The 22,315-nt window shown below is 43.1% G+C and overlaps 1 protein-coding gene across 1 annotated transcript; it reads left to right on the plus strand.

Annotated features, from left to right (window-relative positions):
- The first annotated feature begins 1,079 nt into the window (after positions 1 to 1,079).
- Positions 1,080 to 12,352, plus strand: elof1 (elongation factor 1). Its single transcript, XM_065001398.1, has 4 exons — positions 1,080 to 1,186; positions 1,521 to 1,688; positions 6,607 to 6,677; positions 10,978 to 12,352. Exons 2-4 carry the CDS (start codon positions 1,573 to 1,575, stop codon positions 11,040 to 11,042), a joined length of 252 nt encoding a protein of 83 aa, XP_064857470.1. The 5' UTR covers positions 1,080 to 1,186; positions 1,521 to 1,572; the 3' UTR covers positions 11,043 to 12,352.
- The last annotated feature ends 9,963 nt before the right edge of the window (positions 12,353 to 22,315 follow it).

Here is a 22,315-nt window from a genome sequence, read left to right on the forward strand (position 1 = left end):
AAAGGATTCACACACCTGTACAGTTGGTGTATGTGTATGCACTTATCAGTTGGTTGCGATTCGCCAATAAAACTTAAAGAAGACAAAGAAGAAGATGACGACAGTTGTTCATGTTAACATCCGGTTCTGAAGGCGATCTCAGGAGGAAAAATGGCGGAAGCAGATGTTCTGTTTGAATCAGATGGCGTGTCGAGTGGAGATGAGAATCATTTGATTACAGTGACGAATGCAAAAGGAAATAAGAGAAGTAAAGTGGTAGTGGAACCTAGTAAATCCAAATCTAGTTCTGATATTTTTGGTTGGAATAGGGGTTTTGGCTCGAGGTTGTTTCCTGGGAGATCCGTTTGAAGTCTCTATTAAAATTGTGGATGCGTTGGATGAGGTGGCGTCGATGAGTGTTATCAATGGTGTTATCTCTGGGGTGGCGCTAGAAGTAAATGCAAAGGATATACATGAAGAATTGGGTCAAGTGGTTGGTGCACAACAACGGACCCGCATTGAAGGATGGGGTGCAGAAACCCACTTCATCCAGCCATTCTATTGTGTTTATTTATGAAGAGTCTCTCCCTTCTCACGTGTATTTGAGTTATATAGGATTTCCTGCAAAAGCCTTCATGCCCAAACATATGCAGTGTGATAAATATAAATTATTTGGCCATGTGTCAAGTTTATGTGGACGGGAGGTGTGTTCTATGCCAGCTGAGCCTAAATGCTGCAAATGTGGTGGTGAACATGCACCCGAATTTCTGAAGTGTCCTGTTAGGGTGAATGAGACGTATGGGCAAGAAAAGGGCTATCCAGAATGTATCTGGAGGCATTGAGACGAGTGGAAGGAGTGAAGTTGAAAAAGTGATTGTAGTAGTAGAAACAATATGTTCCGTGTTAACAGAGGGATCATGACATTTAGCATATTAAGGTGGACTTTATAGCATTTATTACTTTGGTTTTCAACTACACAGCACAAACGGAGAGGAAATCGGAGAAAATAGGCATCTTTGTGTGTGTGCCTGGGCATTTCTGGGGACTCAGTGGGACTGTTTGTGTGTTTTGTTTCAATACTCCGTACATTAGGTGGCGGCAATACACCAATAGGTGTAGTTTGCCGTAACTTTAAAGAAGAAGAAGAACTTCCGGTTCTCCTTGCTTGATTTCATCACTAAAAAGCCGGAGTGTGGTCTTAGGAAAGGTAGCTAAACAAATACATGGTTTAATGGAAAAATGATATAATATAAGCTAGATTGATTATATATAATGTTGTTCTTTCCATTATTAATAACGAACCATTCGGTTTCATGATACTATACCATCGGCAAGGAAAGATGTTGGAGAGTTGACTGAGTTTATGACAACAACACACGTTGTTGTTGTAGTAGCTAAACTAGCTAGCTACATGCACCTAGCTAGCTAGCAGGATTATATTGTTAATTTACAGTTTACTAAACGTTGAGTTGATTGAACGACTGCGATCCATTCCGTTACAAAATTGCATTATTTGTTTTTGATGTACATTTGCTCCACAGAGTTTAGCCAACTATCTAGCTAACGTTACGGTACACGTGAAGACTACCTAATATGGGTCGCCGCAAGTCCAAGAGAAAGCCCCCCCCAAAGAAGAAGCTTACTGGAAATTTGGACACTCAATTCACCTGTCCGTTCTGCAATCACGAAAAGTCATGTGATGTGAAAATGTAAGTAACAAAGTACAGTATATTAAGTGTATATATACTCCCGTTCAGAAGTTTGGGGTCACTTAGAAATGTTCTTGTTTTTTAAGGAAAAACATTTTTTTTGTCATTTAAAATAACATCAAATTGATGTTTTGTAAACGTCTGATTTTTTAAAAATAGAATATCTACATAGGTGTACAGAGGCCCATTATCAGCAACCATCACTCCAATGGCACGTTGTGTTAGCTAATCCAAGTTTTTATAATTTTTAAAGGCTTATTGATCATTGGAAAACCCTTTTATGTTAGCACAGCTGAAAACTGTTGTCCTGATTAAAAAAGCAATATAACCGGCCTTCTTTAAACTTATTGAGTATCTGGAGCATCAGTATTTGTGGGTTCAATTACAGGCTCAAAATGGCTAGAAACAAAGAACTTTCTTCTGAAACTCATCAGTCTAGTCTTGTTCTGAGAAATGAACAAGTTCCACAGACATGTGACTAACATAAATGGAATAATGTGTCCAGTCAGTATCTGGTATGGCCACCAGCTGCATTAAGTACTGCAGTGCATCTCCCCCTCATGGACTGCACCAGATGATGCTGTGACATTCCGTCCCAGACCATGGCGGACCCCCCTCCTCCAAATCGATCCCGCTCCAGAGTACAGGCCTCGGTGTAACGCTCATTCCTTCAATGATAAATGCGAATCCGACCATCACCCCTGGTGAGACAAAACTGTGACTCGTCACTGAAGAGCAGTTTTTGCCAGTCCTGTCTGGTCCAGCGACGGTGGGTTTGTGCCCATAGGTGACATTGTTGCCAGTGATGTCTGGTGAGGACCTGCCTTACAACAGGCCTACAAGCCCTCATTCCAGCCTCTCTCAGCCTATTGCGGACAGTCTGAGCACTGATGGAGGGATTGTGCGTTCCTGGTGTAACTCGGGCAGTTGTTGTTGCCATCCTGTACCTGTCCTGCAGGTGTGATGTTCGGCTGTACTGATCCTGTGCAGGTGTTGTTACACGTGGTCTGCCACTGCGAGGACGATCAGCTGTCTGTCCTGTCTCCCTGTAGCGCTGTCTTAGGTGTCTCACAGTACAGACATTGCAATTTATTGCCCTGGCCACATCTGCAGTCCTCATGCCTCCTTGCATCATGCCTAAGGCACATTCACGCAGATGAGCAGGGACCCTGGGCATCTTTCTTTGGTTTTTTTCAGAGTCGGTAGAAGGGCCTCTTTTAGTGTCCTAAGTTTACCTAACTGTGACCTTAATTGCCTACCTTCTGTAAGCTGTTAGTGTCTTAATGATCGTTCCACAGCTGCATGTTCATTAATTGTTTATGGTTCATTGAACAAGCATGGGAAACAGTGTTTAAACCCATTACAATGAAGTTCTGTGAAGTTATTTGTTTTTTTACGAATTACCTTTGAAAGGCAGGGTCCTGAAAAGGGGATGTTTTTTTGTTTGTTGCTGAGTTTATATATGCATACTTTTCTTTATTTTTACAATTTTCTACATTGTAGAATAACAGTGATGACATCAAAACTATGAAATAACACATGGAATCATGTGGTAGCCAAAAAAGTGAACAAATCAAAATATATTTTAGATTCTTCAAAGTAGCCACACTTTGCGTTGATGTTTTGCACACTCTTGGCACTTAAACAAATCAAAATATATGAGATTTTTCAAACACTTTTTTGGGGTACTACATGATTCCATGTGTTATTTCATAGTTTTGATGTCTTCACTATTATTATACAATGTAGAAAATATGAAAAATAAAGAAAAAACCCTGGAATGAGTAGGTGTCCAAACTTTTGATTGGTACCATGTAGAGGTCGACCGATTTTATAATTTTTCAATACCAATAATTGGAGGACCCAAAAAAGCCGATACCGATTAATCGGCCGCTTAAAAATATATATATATATTATTTATTATTATTTTTTTAATGTATTTGTAATAATGACAATTACAACGATACTGAATGAACAGTGAACACTTTTATTTTAACTTAATATAATGCATAAATAAAATCAATTTAGTCTCAAATAAATAATGAAACATGTTCAATTTGGTTTAAATAATACAAAAACACAGTGTTGGAGAAGAAAGTAAAAGTGCAATATGTGCCATGTAAAAAGCTAACGTTTAAGTTCGTTGCTCAGAACATATGAAAGTTGGTGGTTCAATATTCCCAGTTCTTCAATATTCCCAGTTAAGAAGTTTTAGGTTGTAGTTATTATTAGGAATTATAACGTGTCAACTATTTCTCTCTATACCATTTGTATTTCATATACCTTTGTCTATTGTATGTTCTAATAGGCACATTAGTATTGCCAGCCTAATCTCAGGATTGGATAGGCTTGAAGTCATAAACAGCGCTGTGATTCAAGTATTGCTAAGAGCTGCTGGCAAACGCAGTAAAGTGCTGAATGAATGCTTACGAGCCTGATGCTGCCTACCACAGCTCAGTCAGACTGCTCTATCAAGTATCAAATCATAAACTTAATTATAGTATAATAAACACAGAAATACTAGTCTTTGGTCATTAATATGGTCAAATCTGGAAACTATAATTTCGAAAACAAAACGTTTATTTCAGTGAAATACGAAGCGTTCCATATTTTATCAGACGGGTGGCAACCATAAGTCTTAATATTGCTGTTACATTGCACAACCTTCAATGTTATGTCATAATTGTGTAAAATTCTTGCAAATTATTTCGCAACGAGCCAGGTGGCCCAAACAGTTGCATATACCTTGACTCTGAGTGCAATGAACACAAGAGAAGTGACACAATTTCCCTAGTTAATATTACCTGCTAACATAATTTAAAAAAAAAACTAAATATGCAGGTTTAAAAATATATATACTTCTGTGTATTGATTTTAAGAAAGGCATTGATGTTTATGGTTAGGTACATTCGTGCAACGATTGTGCTTTTTTTGTGAGTGCGCTTTTGTTAAATCATCCCCCGTTTGGCGAAGTAGGCTGTGATTCGATGATAAATTAACAGGCACCGCATTGATTATTTGCAACGCAGGGCAAGCTAGTAAACTACACATGGTTGATGATATTACTAGGTTAACTAGTGGTTATGTGAAGATTGATTGTTTTTATAAGAAGTTTAATACTAGCTAGCAACTCACCTTGGCTACTTGCTGCACTCGCGTATCAGGTGATCAGCCTGCCACGTTTCCTCGTGCAGTGCAATGTAATTGGCCATAATCGTCATCCATTAATCCAGATTACCCATTTTTATCATGAAAACTTGAAATCGGCCATACCTATTAATCGGTCGACCTCTAGTAGTGTGTGTGTGTGTATACATAGATTGTAGCTTCCATCAATCTGCAATATTAAAGCTGATCTGTTCCCTAAAGAAAAATAAATAAAGTACAGTATGGCTATCTCCCAAATGGCATATCAAAAGAGAACCATCGCGCTCTTCCAAAGGTTTGACTGGTGCGTAAAACCTGCAAATTCAGTAAAGGAAGAGGTGTAATGGGTTAGCACTCAAAAATATGTTGCATAAAGCTTCATTGTTCAATGTTTTAAATGTTTTACTGCATCAAGGATAGCATACACAGGCGTTACCTCTCAAATGGCACCCTATTCCATACGTACTTTGACCAGAACCCTATGTGCCCTGGTCAAAAGCACACTACATGACCATAAGTATGTGGACACCTGCTTGTTGTACATCACATTCCAAAGTCAATGGGCATTAATATGGAGTTGGTCCACTCCTTTTCTGCCTACACTCTTTTGAAAAGGCTTTCCACTAGATGTTGGAGCATTGCTGTGTGGCCTGGCTTGCTCGGCTTTCCAAATAATCCTAAAGGTGTTCGATGGGGTTGAGGTCAGGGCTTTGTGCAGGCCAGTGAAGTTCTTCCACAACGATCTCGACAGACCATTTAGGTATGGACCTCACTTTGTGCACGGGGGCATTGTCATGCTGAAACAGGAAAGGGCCTTCCCTAAACTGTTGCCACAAAGTTGGAAGCACAGAATCGTCTAGAATGTCATTGTATTCTGTAGCATTAAGATTTCCCTTCACTGGAACTAAGGGGCCTAGCACAAACCATGGAAAAACAGCCCCAGACTATTATTCCTCCTCCACCGAACTTTACAGTTAGCACTATGCATTGGGGCAGGTAGCGTTCTCCTGGCATCGACGAAACCCAGATTAGCCTGTTGGACTGCAGACGGTGAAGCATGATTCATCACTCCAGAGAACGTGTTTCCACTGCTCCAGAGTCCCAATTGCGGCGTGCTTTACACCACTCCAGCCGACACTTGGCATTGTGCATGGTGATCTTAGGCTTCTGTGCAGCTGCTCGGCAATGGAAACATTTCATGAAGCTCCCGACGAACAGTTATTGTGCTGACGTTGCTTCAAGAGGCAGTTTGGGACTCTGTAGTGAGTGTTGCAACCGAGGACAGATGGGTTTTACGCGCTTCAGCACTCTGTGGTCCCGTTCTGTGAACTTGTGTGACCTACCACTTTGCGGCAGAGCTGTTGTTGCTCCTAGATGTTTCCACTTCACATTAACAGCACTTTCAGTTGACCAGGGCAGTTCATGCAGGGCAGAATTTGGACAAACTGACTTGTTGGAAAGGTGGAATCCTATGACGGTGCCATCTTTAAAGTCACTGAGTTCTTCAGTAAGGCCATTTTACTGCCACTGTTTGTCTATGGAGATTGCATGGCTGTGTGCTCAATTTTATACACCTGTCAGTGACGGGTGTGGCTGAAATAGCCAAATCTACTAATTCAAAGGGATATCCACATACTTGTGTGTAATGTTATATATTTTAGTGTAGTTCTCTAGGAGGTACTGCACCTCAGGCTGTAGCTCTGACATTTTAATGATGCAACTATTTATTAATACTTTGTTTAAACTTTTGATTTTCTTGTATTGCCAACAGGGAAAGGACCAGAAATACTGGGATAATATCATGCACAGTTTGCCTGGAGGAGTTCCAAACCCCCATTACCTGTATCCTTTGAAGTCTATTGAACTCACACAACAGCTATTGTTCTCATAATCACATTGAGTATGTTTACATGCACACTAATAATTTGATATTAAACTGCAGAACGACAAATGTTTGTCAGCTCGGGGATTCGATCTTGCAACCTTTCGGTTACTAGTCCAACGCTTTAACCACGAGGCTACCTGCCGCCCCATATGCAGTTTTTATAAAAACTGTTCTTCACTTTGTACATGACAAAGTAGCCCGACGGTGGTGGATTCACAGACCTCCACGGACAAGGAGGGTGAAAAGATATCCATTATAATAAAAGCACTGCGTGAATCTCTTATTTTGGTATGAGACCAAATTGGCTTTTACAAACATTTCATGAAATTCTACATCATTTTACATAACTGGAGACTTTTGTTAATACCACAACAGAGCAGAGAACACCTGAGTGCATGCTGCAGCACCGGAGACGATCAGAATCTTTTGTTAATACCACAACAGAGCAGAGAACACCTGAGCGCATGCTGCAGCACCGGAGACGATCAGAATCTTTTGTTAATACCACAACAGAGCAGAGAACACCTGAGCGCATGCTGCAGCACCGGAGACGATCAGAATCTTTTGTTAATACCACAACAGAGCAGAGAACACCTGAGCGCATGCTGCAGCACCGAGACGATCAGAATCTTTGTTAATACCACAACAGAGCAGAGAACACCTGAGCGCATGCTGCAGCACCGGAGACGATCAGAATCTTTTGTTAATACCACAACAGAGCAGAGAACACCTGAGCGCATGCTGCAGCACCAGAGACGATCAGAATCTTTTGTTAATACCACAACAGAGCAGAGAACACCTGAGCGCATGCTGCAGCAACAGAGCAGAGAGACGATCAGAATCTTTTTTGTTAATACCACAACAGAGCAGAGAACACCTGATGCTGCAGCACCGGAGACGATCAGAATCTTTTGTTAATACCACAACAGAGCAGAGAACACCTGAGCGCATGGCACCGGAGACATCAGAATCTTTTGCACCGAGAGACGATCAGAATCTTTTGTTAATACCACAACAGAGCAGAGAACACCTGAGCGCATGCTGCAGCACCAGAGACGATCAGAATCTTTTGTTAATACCACAACAGAGCAGAGAACACCTGAGCGCATGCTGCAGCACCGGAGACGATCAGAATCTTTTGTTAATACCACAACAGAGCAGAGAACACCTGAGCGCATGCTGCAGCACCGGAGACGATCAGAATCTTTTGTTAATACCACAACAGAGCAGAGAACACCTGAGCGCATGCTGCAGCACCGGAGACGTTGTGATTTCTATACAGCCTATTTAAAAACAAAAAGGAAAGTTTAAGTTTGGAACAGTACTAAAGTTGTCTAGCAACTGTAAATATTCAGCACAACTGAACTAGTCACTACGGAAGTATGGCCTATTTGCATTTGTAAACTATTTTCATTTGGGAAACTATCATTTTCAAATATATTATATTTTATTCCAAGATATTGTTACAAAATAGATGTGTGCAGACTGTGATTAGGGCATGGGAGTATAAGTTAAATTAACAGACTAGGCTTTAGCAGACATAGCTCACCGCATGATCCTCAAACCAAAGACCAGCCAAACTCATCTTTCTAAACGGGAATTCCAAGGCACTGTAGAATGATTGCATAGCCTAATAAGGCATATTTTGTTTCGTAATTTAATTCTAAGTAATAATACAAAAATAATCATATTTATTTCAAGTTAGTATGTTAATACTTTTTTTGCGGATCTCCCTCACATTTTTCAAATTGAGAACACGGGGCTGCCTGGTCAAATGAATTCTGATAGGCCTAAATATGATTTATTTATAATGACCACAAGTCCCATAAACGATAGAATGACAAACTAAATCAATATGTAGTCTATAGCAGCCTATAGGTAGGTAGCCTAAATGGTGGTATTACTGTTTGTTTTTCTCTCTGGCGGTGGCACGAAGGATGATCTGTAGGCGTGTGTGTAGAGGCCCGTCGGTCGGAGGCGTGACCACTTTGAGAGGACAAATCCGACGTGACAAAAACGTGACCAGGGTTCGCTAAAACGGCTGTCCTCAAAACAGTCTTATACAATGCACTTGAACTCGACCTACTGAGTGCTTCGCTTACAGAAACGTGCCCCCCTCTATTGCGTATGCAGACAAACTGATCCACCGCATGGACCTTTACCACGACACCAACGAGAGCTAGGATCCACATTCACAACGTCTCCGTCACGATGGTCATAACTCTACGGGCCCCAGAACGACACGAGGACCACTGCTGTCCTTTCAGCACCAAGATTCTAGGATCCACATTCACAACGTGTCCGTCACGATGGTCATAACTCTACGGGCCCCAGAACGACACGAGGACCACTGCTGTCCTTTCAGCACCAAGATTCTAGGATCCACATTCACAACGTGTCCGTCACGATGGTCATAACTCTACGGGCCCCAGAACGACACGAGGACCACTGCTGTCCTTTCAGCACCAAGATTCTAGGATCCACATTCACAACGTGTCCGTCACGATGGTCATAACTCTACGGGCCCCAGAACGACACGAGGACCACTGCTGTCCTTTCAGCACCAAGATTCTAGGATCCACATTCACAGCGTCTCCGTCACGATGGTCATAACTCTACGGGCCCCAGAACGACACGAGGACCACTGCTGTCCTTTCAGCACCAAGATTCTAGGATCCACATTCACAGCGTCTCCGTCACGATGGTCATAACTCTACGGGCCCCAGAACGACACGAGGACCACTGCTGTCCTTTCAGCACCAAGATTCTAGGATCCACATTCACAGCGTCTCCACGATGGTCATAATGGTCATAACTCTAGCGGGCCCCAGATGGTCATAACGGGCCCCAGAACACACGAGGACCACTGCTGTCCTTTCAGCACCAAGATTCTAGGATCCACATTCACAGCGTCTCCGTCACGATGGTCATAACTCTACGGGCCCCAGAACGACACGAGGACCACTGCTGTCCTTTCAGCACCAAGATTCTAGGATCCACATTCACAGCGTCTCCGTCACGATGGTCATAACTCTACGGGCCCCAGAACGACACGGGCCCCAGGACCACTGCTGTCCTTTCAGCACCAAGATTCTAGGATCCACATTCACAGCGTCTCCGTCACGATGGTCATAACTCTACGGGCCCCAGAACGACACGAGGACCACTGCTGTCCTTTCAGCACCAAGATTCTAGGATCCACATTCACAGCGTCTCCGTCACGATGGTCATAACTCTACGGGCCCCAGAACGACACGAGGACCACTGCTGTCCTTTCAGCACCAAGATTCTAGGTGCTCAAAATCACTCTAGATGTAGCCGACAACTAATAGTCCTTCTCAACCCTTATTACAAATGGAAGATTATCACTTCTCACAATGGTGCTCGTTTAGTAACGTTAGAACAAAGCGAAGTCAATGTCTCGCAGGATCGCAATGTGTAATTCGTGTTTTACATAGCAGATCCGAATATAATGGCATATAGTCTGCTTTACCAGGCCTGTAATGTTACACCAGAAACACCTCTTCTGTCGTTTCTTATCTGAAGCTGAGTAGTCCTCTTTTTTTACCAAGACTCAACAGTGTGCACGCCGCAGGCAACGCTTTGATGCAAAATAACAAGAAATGTTCATATTTTAACACCATCTGCTTCCATTTGGTCACAAAACAGTAATTCAAGAAGATCTCAATTCATATTCCCATGAAACTGATTGAGATCAAATGATTGACAGGCAGTCTGAACATTTCACCAGTAAAACGTGAAGAATTACCATTCACCATTGACAGTGATAATGGCCTACTTTGAAATGAGGTATGACTAACTTGGTGTTTGGGGGTATTAAACATTTGACATTTTCTTGAGACAAGACGTGTGGGCATATAGGCAGTTTTTAATCAAACTATTATATTAATCTGACTATCCACAATAATCACATTATTGTGTGCATGTAACCGTACTAGTTGATATGTAATCAATAAGGCTGCAGCAAGTGTCATTTCCTAAGGATGTAATGCCCAATTCCAATGGGATTGGCTATTATGATAAGATTGTTTTATAGGTATTTAAACATCAGGAATGCTAACAGCACAGTTAGACTGTAAGTTGCTCTGGATAAGAGCATCTGATAAATGGCTCAAATATAAATACACCAATGACTAGACAGTTGCATGCCAGTCACATTTACTCCAATCTCCTGTTGCTAACATTTTCTAGGTTGAGTGTGTATATAAGTTACATGTCCTTACCTTACTCTCAAAGATCTGTCAGAGCCTGTGGACGTGTACAGTGATTGGATAGACGCTTGTGAAGCAGCCAATCAGTAGCCCAGGCTCACCGGGGCGGAAGACCTCACGTTGGAACAGGAAGCTGATTTAGAGGTGGCGCTCGTCTGTTTCTCACCAATCACTGCCAGTCTTCAGCTCAAGATGATGGTCCCGTTCCAGGCCGACTACATTGCAGACGTCGCATTGCATCAACCAATAGTTGCCACGTCATCAACTGCTGTTGGGCATCATATTGCTGTGTCATGTGGTTAGCTGATATGTGAACCAACTATCCAGACGTTGTGAGATCTGGCAGATGCCTACAATGTAGTCAGCCTGGTAAGCAACCTCTGACCTTTACCTCACCGCACATCTCCCACACTAGTGACCTGGCGTCCACCGAGACTGTCTTGAGTAGCCATAGTTCAGTCCAGGGCCCTATATAGGTTACGCCCCAAATGGCACCCCATTCCCTATGTAGGGCACTACTTTTGACCTGCTCCCGTAGGGCTCGGGTGGAAAATAATGCACAATATAGGGAATAGGGTTCCATGTGGGATGTGACCTTAGAGGTATATATGACTCTGGTTAAGTCAACCTATTCCCCTACTCACCGTTTTAATTCATACAGACTTCATTTTAGCGGTCAGTTGTCATGGCTCCTAGCTTACTGGTAGGATTATACAGGTAGTTGCTGCTCTTGGGTTAGTTTTTGTTTTTCCACAATTAGTTTTTACTCTCCCCTGTGTACAGAGATACACAATACCACAGTGTACAGCAATACCATAGTGTTGGGTCATTCCATTGGGGTGTATTCAGTGTAACTCTGAGTGTGTTTATGCAGAGTAACCTAGTGGGGTGTACCAGAAAGCAGGATTGTTAAGTTAGCCAGCTAACTTTGATATGCAGTTAAATATATCTTTATTTTATATTTAGAAAGCTAAACTTGAGTATGGGTTGTTGTTGGTTGTCAAGTCAATTATACCATGACGATTTCAAGTTGGATTTTGTTGGGACTGTTAGCTGGCTAAGTCATTGATCCTGCTTTCTGGAACAGTCTAAACTCTCAAGTGGTTTCTGAAATATTTTCTATGAATATCCCAGGTCCGTTTTCTTAATGTGAAAATGGTTACGGTATCTCCCTGAAGACATGTTGCACCATTCCTTTGTTAGAGAAAATGTACTAAAAGGGAGAGGTCGGATGGTACATAAACAGTAGGTCCAAATTAGTATTATTCATTTGATTATTTTAGTTTTTCAAATGATAAGAAAATTGCCAATGATTTGCAGTTGGTTGCCCTTTGTAATATTGTAATGATTTTTATTTTCAATGTGACAAATTAAAAAGTGTTGTATTTTGACATCCACAATGAATGTGTCTGTGTCGACGGTCTGAGAGTTAACCAGCTATATAGAGCATGTTTCTACTGGAGAGACATGCTGTTTCATTTCCTGACAGTAGGCTAGCTAGAGGAAACCGCCAAACTGTACAGTTTACCACTAAAACCTGAACATTTTCCTCGTCATAACTCAGATGTGAGCACCGTGGGTGTATGTTTGCCCCAGTGCATTTGTGTGATTGTGTGTGTTTGCCCCAGTGCATTTGTGTGTGTTTGCCCCAGTGCATTTGTGTGTGTTTGCCCCAGTGCATTTGTGTGATTGTGTGTGTTTGCCCCAGTGCATTTGTGTGTTTGCCCCAGTGCATTTGTGTGATTGTGTGTGTTTGCCCCAGTGCATTTGTGTGATTGTGTGTGTTTGCCCCAGTGCATTTGTGTGATTGTGTGTGTTTGCCCCAGTGCATTTGTGTGTGTTTGCCCCAGTGCATTTGTGTGTGTTTGCCCCAGTGCATTTGTGTGATTGTGTGTGTTTGCCCCAGTGCATTTGTGTGATTGTGTGCGTTGCCCCAGTGCATTTGTGTGATTGTGTGCGTTGCCCCAGTGCATTTGTGTGATTGTGTGTGTTTGCCCCAGTGCATTTGTGTGATTGTGTGCGTTGCCCCAGTGCATTTGTGTGATTGTGTGCGTTGCCCCAGTGCATTTGTGTGATTGTGTGCGTTGCCCCAGTGCATTTGTGTGATTGTGTGCGTTTGCCCCAGTGCATTTGTGTGATTGTGTGCGTTGCCCCAGTGCATTTGTGTGATTGTGTGCGTTGCCCATGGTTCTCAGCTGTGGATATTGACAATGAGTTATGATCACGATGATGAGTGGTTATCAGTTTGTTCTATCCCCCCATCCCTATCTCAATCTCTCCTCTCATTCAGCATGTGAGGTCAAGTGTCACTCTAGTCTCTGTTCTCAAGGCTGCCAATAACCCACACAACGGTGCCATGGCAACCGTTTCCAAGGTAACAAGTATTTTGTTTCTAGACACCTGGAGCTGTGCTCACACAACCTGCCATTTTAGTAACTTTTACACATCCACCATCAACAAGTTGCGTAATGTATGTGCATGTAATTGCTGCATTTAAACACAATGCAAATTAGTAAGGAATGTTTACAGGGCATAGAAACAGTTGATGGTGTTAGGTACAGTGGTGTTAGGTACAGTAGTGTTAGGTACAGTAGTGTTAGGTACAGTGGTGTTAGGTACAGTGGTGTTAGGTACAGTGGTGTTAGGTACAGTGGTGTTAGGTACAGTGGTGTTAGGTACAGTGGTGTTAGGTACAGTGGTGTTAGGTACAGTGGTGTTAGGTACAGTGGTGTTAGGTACAGTGGTGTTAGGTACAGTGGTGTTAGGTACAGTAGTGTTAGGTACAGTGGTGTTAGGTACAGTGGTGTTAGGTACAGTGGTGTTAGGTACAGTGGTGTTAGGTACAGTAGTGTTAGGTACAGTGGTGTTAGGTACAGTGGTGTTAGGTACAGTGGTGTTAGGTACAGTAGCTTTGTGCTAAAATATTTTTGCGGCGTTTGATCACTTTCATCTCGTGGTATTAACTCGAGTTGCAGAATTGGGATAAAAAGTCTACCTTTTTGGCTTATAGCTGGCTGTCTGGAACCAAATAATGTGGCCACTGCTTTGTTTCATCTGTTAGGAAGAATGACAACCAGTACTGCATGCTGTGTGTAGAGATTGTAGAAAAGGCTTGGGACTGTTCTTAACCACTGTCAAAATGGAGTGGTTTTTCGTGCGCTTTTCAGCTGCCGTGGCGTCACCCAGGTGGGTGCTACAAGTTTGGCAATGGAGGAGCGGGTCCTATAGAGGAACTGGCCATCAGAGGCGCAGATGTGGTGCACTGATGAAGAGCTCCGGGCCGGTTTGTTTCTCTCTGGCTGTACCATCGATGCCCCGTCTGCTGAAGCTACACTGCCTTTCCAATCCAAACGGCCTCAACTCCCAGCCTTTCATCTGAAGCCAAATGGAGACATTCAATGTCCATTTCTACCATCTAAATTTTAATTTAGTTGAGCTTTTTTATGCGCTTTGAGATGAACTGTAATGAAAAGCTCTGCAAGTTAAATTATTATTACAAAACAATGCCATGAAATGACTAAATATACAAGGAAACCTAACGTTGATTTATTGGAAATACATGATCAACAATAATAATGTACTAAAATGTATTTCAACCCATTTCTCCCCAACACCGCTAGAGAATGCCAATCTGCAACCATTCATCTGTTAGGGGGTGTATTTATTATGAACCAAACGAAAGCCAACACTCTGAAACATTGAGGGACATACCTAAACTTGTCCAATAAGAAACTCTTGTTTTTGTTACAAAAGTTTAGAGTTTCAAAACATTTTGCTACAGTGTGCACTAATGAATACACCAGAGCCTTGACAATGTAGTAGCCTGGGTAGACCAGACTGAACACAGTGTTTCATTGTGAGTGCAGAATTCAGTCTAGTTTAACCGGGGCCAGGCTACCAAAATATTCCCCAGATCCCTTGGTGAGATGGATGTCGGAGTAGAGTGAAGCTGCCTCTAGACACAGGTCAATTTGGGCATCTTCACCAGAAGTGGTTTAGGTTAGGATTTGGGGAGGATGAATTGATCCTAGATCTGTGCCTAAGGGCAACTTCTATCTGGAGCTGAAACGTCAGCCACCGCAATGTAGTCCTTAAAGTTGTCCCTAGACACTGATCTAGGGTTAGTTTTAGCCTTGGGAGGGAAAGCTGGTCCTAGATCAGTCTACAGTATCTGGTGCTGATATGGTATGTCAGCCACCACAATGTAGTCCTTAAAGTTGTCCCTAGACACTGATCTAAGGTTAGTTTTAGCCTTGGGAGGGAAAGCTGGTCCTAGATCAGTCTACAGTATCTGGTGCTGATATGGTATGTCAGCCACTGTGATGCAAAGCCTTAACATGTCTTCATGTGTTACTGTCTCTAGCTGTCGCTGCAGACGTCAAAGTCCCATCAGTTGTAGCATGTGGTTATGTAAATAGTGATGGGAGAGAGAGGGGGGGGGGAGTCACAGGGGGTGGTAGTGTTGTCAGGGACCAGCACAGGTGAAAATACAAGGTTCCTCTTTATCCCTACACACTTGTCAAGGAGTTGATTGGGCGCTATACTATATAGGTGAAAAATGTATATAGGAAGTGAGTGGCCTGTGTCGTCCAGCAGCCGCTGACATGGCATGCATGCCAGAGACGGCATGGCTTTGAATCCGGCCCACTGCCCTTTGACCCTTCCCCTATCTTTCCTGTCTTTCCAACACCATCTTTTCAATAAAGCGAGAAAAAAAATAGAAAGGGAATATACCTCGTCCATAAAAAATAAGAGTATTTTTGTTGGAATGATTATAGGTCAATTGTCGATGCAATAGCTTCCACTCGGCTACGCGTATTCTCAAGCAATAACATCGACATCTGTATTATCAACCCAAGAATACCCGTGGTCGAGACGGGAGCACCGGGTATAAACTCCTCCCTCCATCCTGTCTTCTCCCCTCTATCATTCTCTCCTTTTCTTCATTCTTCACTCGTAGAATGACAGATGAGAGGGAGGGAGGGAGGGGGCCGAAGACATGTGAAAATGGTGGCCTGGGAAAGAAAAGTGTTGGATTAGAAAACAGACAATAACATGCACTGTACACAAAGAAAGACAGAAATCGGTGCCTGAAGTGAACTGGTATCAAACAAGCTTTTAACCTACTGTAGCTCTCTCCCTGCCTGCCTGTCTCATTCTCTCTCTCTCGTTCTCTCTCATCCTCTCCCACCCTCTTTCTCTCGTCCTCTCTCCCCCTTTTATTTTTCTCTCTTCCTGCCTCCCTCCCTCCTGCTCTCTACCTCCTCTCTCTGCCTGTCCCATTGCGAATAAGGCAGTCAGCATGACTCAACCACACGCTCACTTTCTAATTAGAGACAGTGGATGTCAATCAACAGCTGGGAGTAGAAGAGGAGAGGGAGAGATTGAATGTATCAGCACCATGGACAGCTCCCTGTGGAGAACTCGGGGCTGGTTTACAGACATCGAGTTTACTCCTCTCACACACACTCTTTCTACCACTACTGTTGAATTTAAGGTTTATATCTTGATTGACTGATATTCTCTCTACCAGCCCATCAATCACATGGTGTAACCTGCACCTTGAATAGAGGAAATGAGAGAGAGTCCCACTCTGTCAAAACTCGCACCAACCTTCTTCCTGTCTGTCTACTTCCCCTCTCATCGTCATTGACAGGAAGTGCCAAAACAAGTCCGACACGTCAAGTATTCTGACACTATATCCCTCATTACCTGGCTTATAGCTTTCTACCTCTCGCTCGCACTCTTTCTCTCTCTCCCTCTCTTCCACTCTCTCTCTCTCATGTGGTAGACACTAGCAAAGAGGGTGTTTACTGGTAGGCTATGAGAACAGCAAGCTCATCATTAAAGGAGGACATTCCTCCTCTACATTACTGTTGGAACAAAAGCACTGCTGTCAATATGTTGCTGCGGTTTGTCTACAGCATCAGCTCTCCTCCAGGCCCTATAGCCACTGATCCTGGAGTCAGAGTCACTATTCTCGAACTTTAGGGATCCATTGACAACGTGATCAATCTGTAGCAAATGTATTGTATTTTTGTTCCTCATAGTTTTTGGCGTCACTTAGTGACAAAGAAAGAGGTATTTTGTAGAAGAGGTAACACCTAAGTATACTGAAGGCTAAATACACAGTAATGACTGTTCCATAAAGACACCTTCTGACCATTGTTAATAGCAGCACCTGTTTTGTCGTCTACGTGAGAGGATTGTGTATTAGGGTTTCTTTGTTTGTCGATACTGTACATCCGGTAGACCAGTTCCTCTAAGTGGAACATAGTAAGCTATTCTCAGAATAGCAGTGAACTGATTCTTTCAGCCTTATACTGCACACTGTTAATATCCCCCTCAAGTAACATACCTTAAAGCAGCCATCAGCAGTAGAAACAGTAACAAAGCTCTTTCCTCGTCCGTTTCTGTAGAAAGCTGAGGGGTCTGGAGAAATGCAACCACTCTCAAATTCACTGACATAGCTTTGGATGCAAGGACTGACCATGCAAGATGTCAAAATGATAGTTTTAATCATGTTTTGGGTTCTGATGGGGTACGACAGTTGAACTAAGCTCATGAGGCATTTATTTATAAGTTAGGTTATATTCTTCAAGAATCAATTGGTACATATTACTTTATAAGTAAAATAAATTGATGTAGCAACTGCTGATTTCCCTTTTAATTCTTCCTAAAATAAAGAAATTAAATAACATTCCAAGAACAGCAAAATAGCCTAACCAATAAAACACCAGAGAATAATATTCTGTGATATTGTTGACAGTTTTGACAGTGCATGTTTATTTTTAATGGGACCTGTCTTTGGGACCTGTCTATTCATCAACATATTACTGCTTCCTTCCATCAATAAACAGTGTTATTCATCTATACTGGACAAAAATAGAAATGTAACATGTAAAGTGTTGGTCCCCATGTTTCATGAGCTGAAGTAAAAGATAATCCACCCACCTGACAGGTGTGGCATATCAAGAAACTGATTAAACAGCATGATCATTACACAGGTGCACCTTGTGCTGGGGACAATACTCAGCCACTCTTAAATGTGCAGTTTTGTCACACAACACAATGCCACAGATGTCTACATTTTGAGGGAGCATGCAATTGGCATGCTGACTGTAGGAATGTCCACCAGAGCTGTTGCCAGATAATTTAATGTTTCTCTACCATAAGTGGCCTCCAACGTCGGTTTAGATAAATTGGCAGTACACTCGACCAGCCTCGCAAACGTAGACCACGTGTAACCACGCCAGCCCAGGACCTCCACATCTGGCTTCTTGACCTGCATGATCATCTGAGACCAGGCACCCTGACAGCTGATGAAATTGAGGAGTATTTCTGTCTGTAATCATGCCCCTTTGTGGGGAAAAACTCATTCTGATTGGCTGGGCCTGGTTCTACAATCACCTCTGCCCAGTCATGTGAAATCCATGAATTAGGGCCTAATGAATGTATTTAAATTGACTGATTTCCTTATATGAACTGTAACTCAGTAAAATCGTTGAAATTGTTGCATGTTGCGTTTATATTTTTGTTCAGTATAGATTTCGTTTAGAATAGCCTACCAACAAAAATATAAATAAAACTCGATACTAAGCCACTGGTGAATTGTAGCCTAAATGTCGCAACACCCGGCACGAGATGACAGGCTTAATAGCTCATAATAATAAGTGATAAGCTCACCCGTCCATCGCACTTCCATCGTTGTCCCAGATCGGATATCTCGAGTCCGTACCACATAGAGTAACCATGTTTTCATAAAAAAATATATCAGCGAGAAACGCCCCCCAATTCATTTATCTTTCGCGGTTTCGCATGGTTTAGGCGGTAAGGACGTTCCAAGGATCCCAGATAGCACTGATCCGAAAGCTCTGGGATGAACCAACGCTCGTGTCATCTCCCGGCTGATTCTGAACTGCAACCTCTCACTTCTCCGACGCCCATCCTGAAGAAAGAGCACGCCCTCCATCACTCCTAGCTCACACGCTCCTGTAGAAAATGCATAAAACCAAAAGGCCCAGTGGACTTCTTCTTCAAGCTTATTTCCACTGAACAAGAGGAAAGTCAAATGATGTCCAACAACGACGTGCGTAGAGGCTAAATGACAGTCGGATTGAAGTTACTGTACAACTCCATATAATGACCATTGTACTAGGTTGCTAAGGGGAATGGTAGCTGTGCCACTTACCTTGGCCCAGAGTGTGTCCAACTTGTGCTCTCTCTGCCTGCCTCTCTCTCTCTCACACACGGTTAATGGCTCCATAATCGTCCGAGGCAGACTATTTGGTAATCAGGCGACTGCAGCAAGGCAAAGACCAATATTTGTAATTTACTAGACAGATAGTAGACTCTCTTTTGTATTCTGGGGTTCGGTGGTTTGCATTTGGACTTGATCAACACACACACACACACACACACACATACACACACAGCATTAGCAGAGGAATACTAATGGTCCTGGCTGCATGGTGGTCCAGATAGTATACAGTGTCAAGTGTGTGTGTGTGTGTGTGTGTGGTCCAGACTCCAGACAGACTGTGACTCCAGGGTCATAGGCATTGTGCCAGGCATACAGAGTGTGTCAGGGAGGAGACATCACCATAGCACCAGGAGTCAGAACACACTCATACACACACACACTCTCTCATTTATAAAACGGGCTAGATGAGTAGACACGTCTGCTTTTCTTTGCCAACCCGATAACTATGACTGCCTCCCAAATGGCACCCTATTCCCTACACAGAGCACTACATTTGACCACAATGGGCTATATACAGTATATAGTAGTGCACTATGTTCAACGTCTAGTTTTGATTTACATTTGGTTGAGTTGTCAACTAACGTGAATTCAACATGAAATCAAAACATTTCACCATGTCATTGGATTTAGGTTGAATGTTGTGTAAATAAATAGGAAATGCCTTTACGTTTCAAAATGGTTTTGGTTGAACTGGTATGGAAACAGTGTTGATTCAACGTTATCACATAGATTGTTTTGGTTGAACTGGTATGGAAACAGTGTTGATTCAACATTATCACATAGATTGTTTTGGTTGAACTGGTATGTAAACAATGTTGATTCAACGTTATCGCATAGATTGTTTTGGTTGAACTGGTATGGAAACAGTGTTGATTCAACGTTATCACATAGATTGTTTTGGTTGAACTGGTATGGAAACAGTGTTGATTCAACCAGCTTTGGCCCATTTGGTGTCAAGTGTAAATTAGATGGAGAGAACTACATGAAGAGGGGGAGGAGGGTGGGAGAGACGAGGGGGAGGAGGGTGGGAGAGACGAGGGGGAGGAGGGTGGGAGAGATGAGGGGAGGAGGGTGGGAGAGACGAGGGGGAGGAGGGTGGGAGAGACGAGGGGGAGGAGGGTGGGAGAGACGAGGGGAGGAGGGTGGGAGAGGCGAGAGGGAGGAGGGTGGGAGAGACGAGGGGGAGGAGGGTGGGAGAGGCGAGAGGGAGGAGGGTGGGAGAGACGAGAGGAGGGTGGGAGAGGCGAGAGGGAGGAGGGTGGGAGAGATGAGGGGGAGGAGGGTGGGAGAGAGACATACAGTGAGGGATAAAAGTAGTTGATCCCCTGCTGATTTTGTATGTTTGCCCACTGACAAAGAAATGATCAGTCTATAATTGTAATGGTAGGTTTATTTGAACAGTGAGAGACAGAATAACAACAAAAAAATCCAGAAAAACACATGTCAAAAATGTTATAAATTGATTTGCATTTTAATGAGGGAAATAAGTATTTGACCCCCTCTCAATCAGAAAGATTTCTGGCTCCAAGGTGTCTTTTATACAGGTAACGAGCTGAGATTAGGAGCACACTCTTAAAGGGAGTGCTCCTAATCTCAGTTTGTTACCTGCATAAAAGACAACAGTCCACAGAAGTAATCAATCAATCAGATTCCAAACTCTCAACCATGGCCAAGACCAAAGAGCTCTCCAAGGATGTCAGGGACTAGATTGTAGATCTACACAAGGCTGGAATGGGCTACAAGACCATCGCCAAGCAGCTTGGTGAGAAGGTGACAACAGTTGGTGCGATTATTGGCAAATGGAAGAAACACAAAAGAACTGTCAATCTCCCTCGGCCTGGGGCTCCATGCAAGATCTCACCTCGTGGAGTTGCAATGATCATGAGAATGGTGAGGAATCAGCCCAGAACTACACGGAAAGATCTTGTCAATGATCTCAAGGCAGCTGGGACCAGTCACCAAGAAAACAATAGGTAACACACTACGCCGTGAAGGACTGAAATCCTGCAGCGCCCACAAGGTCCCCCTGCTCAAGAAAGCACATATACATGCCTGTCTGAAGTTTGCCAATGAACATCTGAATGATTCAGAGGACAACTGGGTGAAAGTGTTGTGGTCAGATGAGACCAAAATGGAGGTCTTTGGCATCAACTTAACTCGCCGTGTTTGGAGGAGGAGGAATGCTGCCTATGACCCCAAGAACACCATCCCCACCGTTAAACATAGAGGTGGAAACATTATGCTTTGGGGGTGTTTTTCTGCTAAGGGGACAGGATAACTTCACCGCATCAAAGGGACGATGGACGGGGCCATGTACCGTCAAATCTTGGGTGAGAACTTCCTTCCCTCAGCCAGGGCATTGAAAATGGGTCGTGGATGGGTATTCCAGCATGACAATGATCCAAAACACACAGCCAAGGCAACAAAGGAGTGGCTCAAGAAGAAGCACATTAAGGTCCTGGGGTGGCCTAGTCAGTCTGCAGACCTTAATCCCATAGAAAATCTGTGGAGGGAGTTGAAAGTTCGAGTTGCCAAACGTCAGCCTCGAAACCTTAATGACTTGGAGAAGATCTGCAAAGAGGAGTGGGACAAAATCCCTCCTGAAATGTGTGCAAACCTGGTGTCCAACTACAAGAAACGTCTGACCTCTGTGATTGCCAACAAGGGTTTTGCCACCAAGTACTAAGTCATGTTTTGCAGAGGGGTCAAATACTTGTTTCCCTCATTAAAATACAAATCAATTTATAATATTTTTAACATGCGTTTCTCTGGATTTTTGTTGTTGTTATTCTGTCTCTCACTGTTCAAATTAAAATTATAGACTGATCATTTCTTTGTCAGTGGGTAAATGTACAAAATCAGCAGGGGATCAAATACTTTTTTCCCTAACTGTAGATAGGAGTAGAGAGAGAGAGGGATAAAGGGGGGGAGAGAAAGAGGGAGATAGGAGTGTGTGTGAGTGAGTGAGAGAGGGACAGGAGGAGAGGGAGACAGTGTGTATACGTGAGTGTGTGTAGGAGAGAGAGGGAGACAGTGTGTGTACGTGAGTGTGTGTAGGCGAGAGAGGGAGACAGTGTGTGTACGTGAGTGTGTGTAGGAG

This window comes from Oncorhynchus nerka, linkage group LG15 (assembly GCF_034236695.1).
Source record: "Oncorhynchus nerka isolate Pitt River linkage group LG15, Oner_Uvic_2.0, whole genome shotgun sequence".
NCBI lineage: Eukaryota > Metazoa > Chordata > Actinopteri > Salmoniformes > Salmonidae > Oncorhynchus > Oncorhynchus nerka.

Bases quoted from the DNA above. Each gene is read 5' to 3' on its own strand.
- elof1 (XM_065001398.1), top strand. From the start codon at position 1,573: ATGGGTCGCCGCAAGTCCAAGAGAAAGCCCCCCCCAAAGAAGAAGCTT. The intron at 1,689-6,606 runs GTAAGTAACAAA...TATTGCCAACAG, and splicing joins AAGTCATGTGATGTGAAAAT to GGAAAGGACCAGAAATACTG. The intron at 6,678-10,977 runs GTATCCTTTGAA...TTACTCTCAAAG, and splicing joins GTTCCAAACCCCCATTACCT to ATCTGTCAGAGCCTGTGGAC.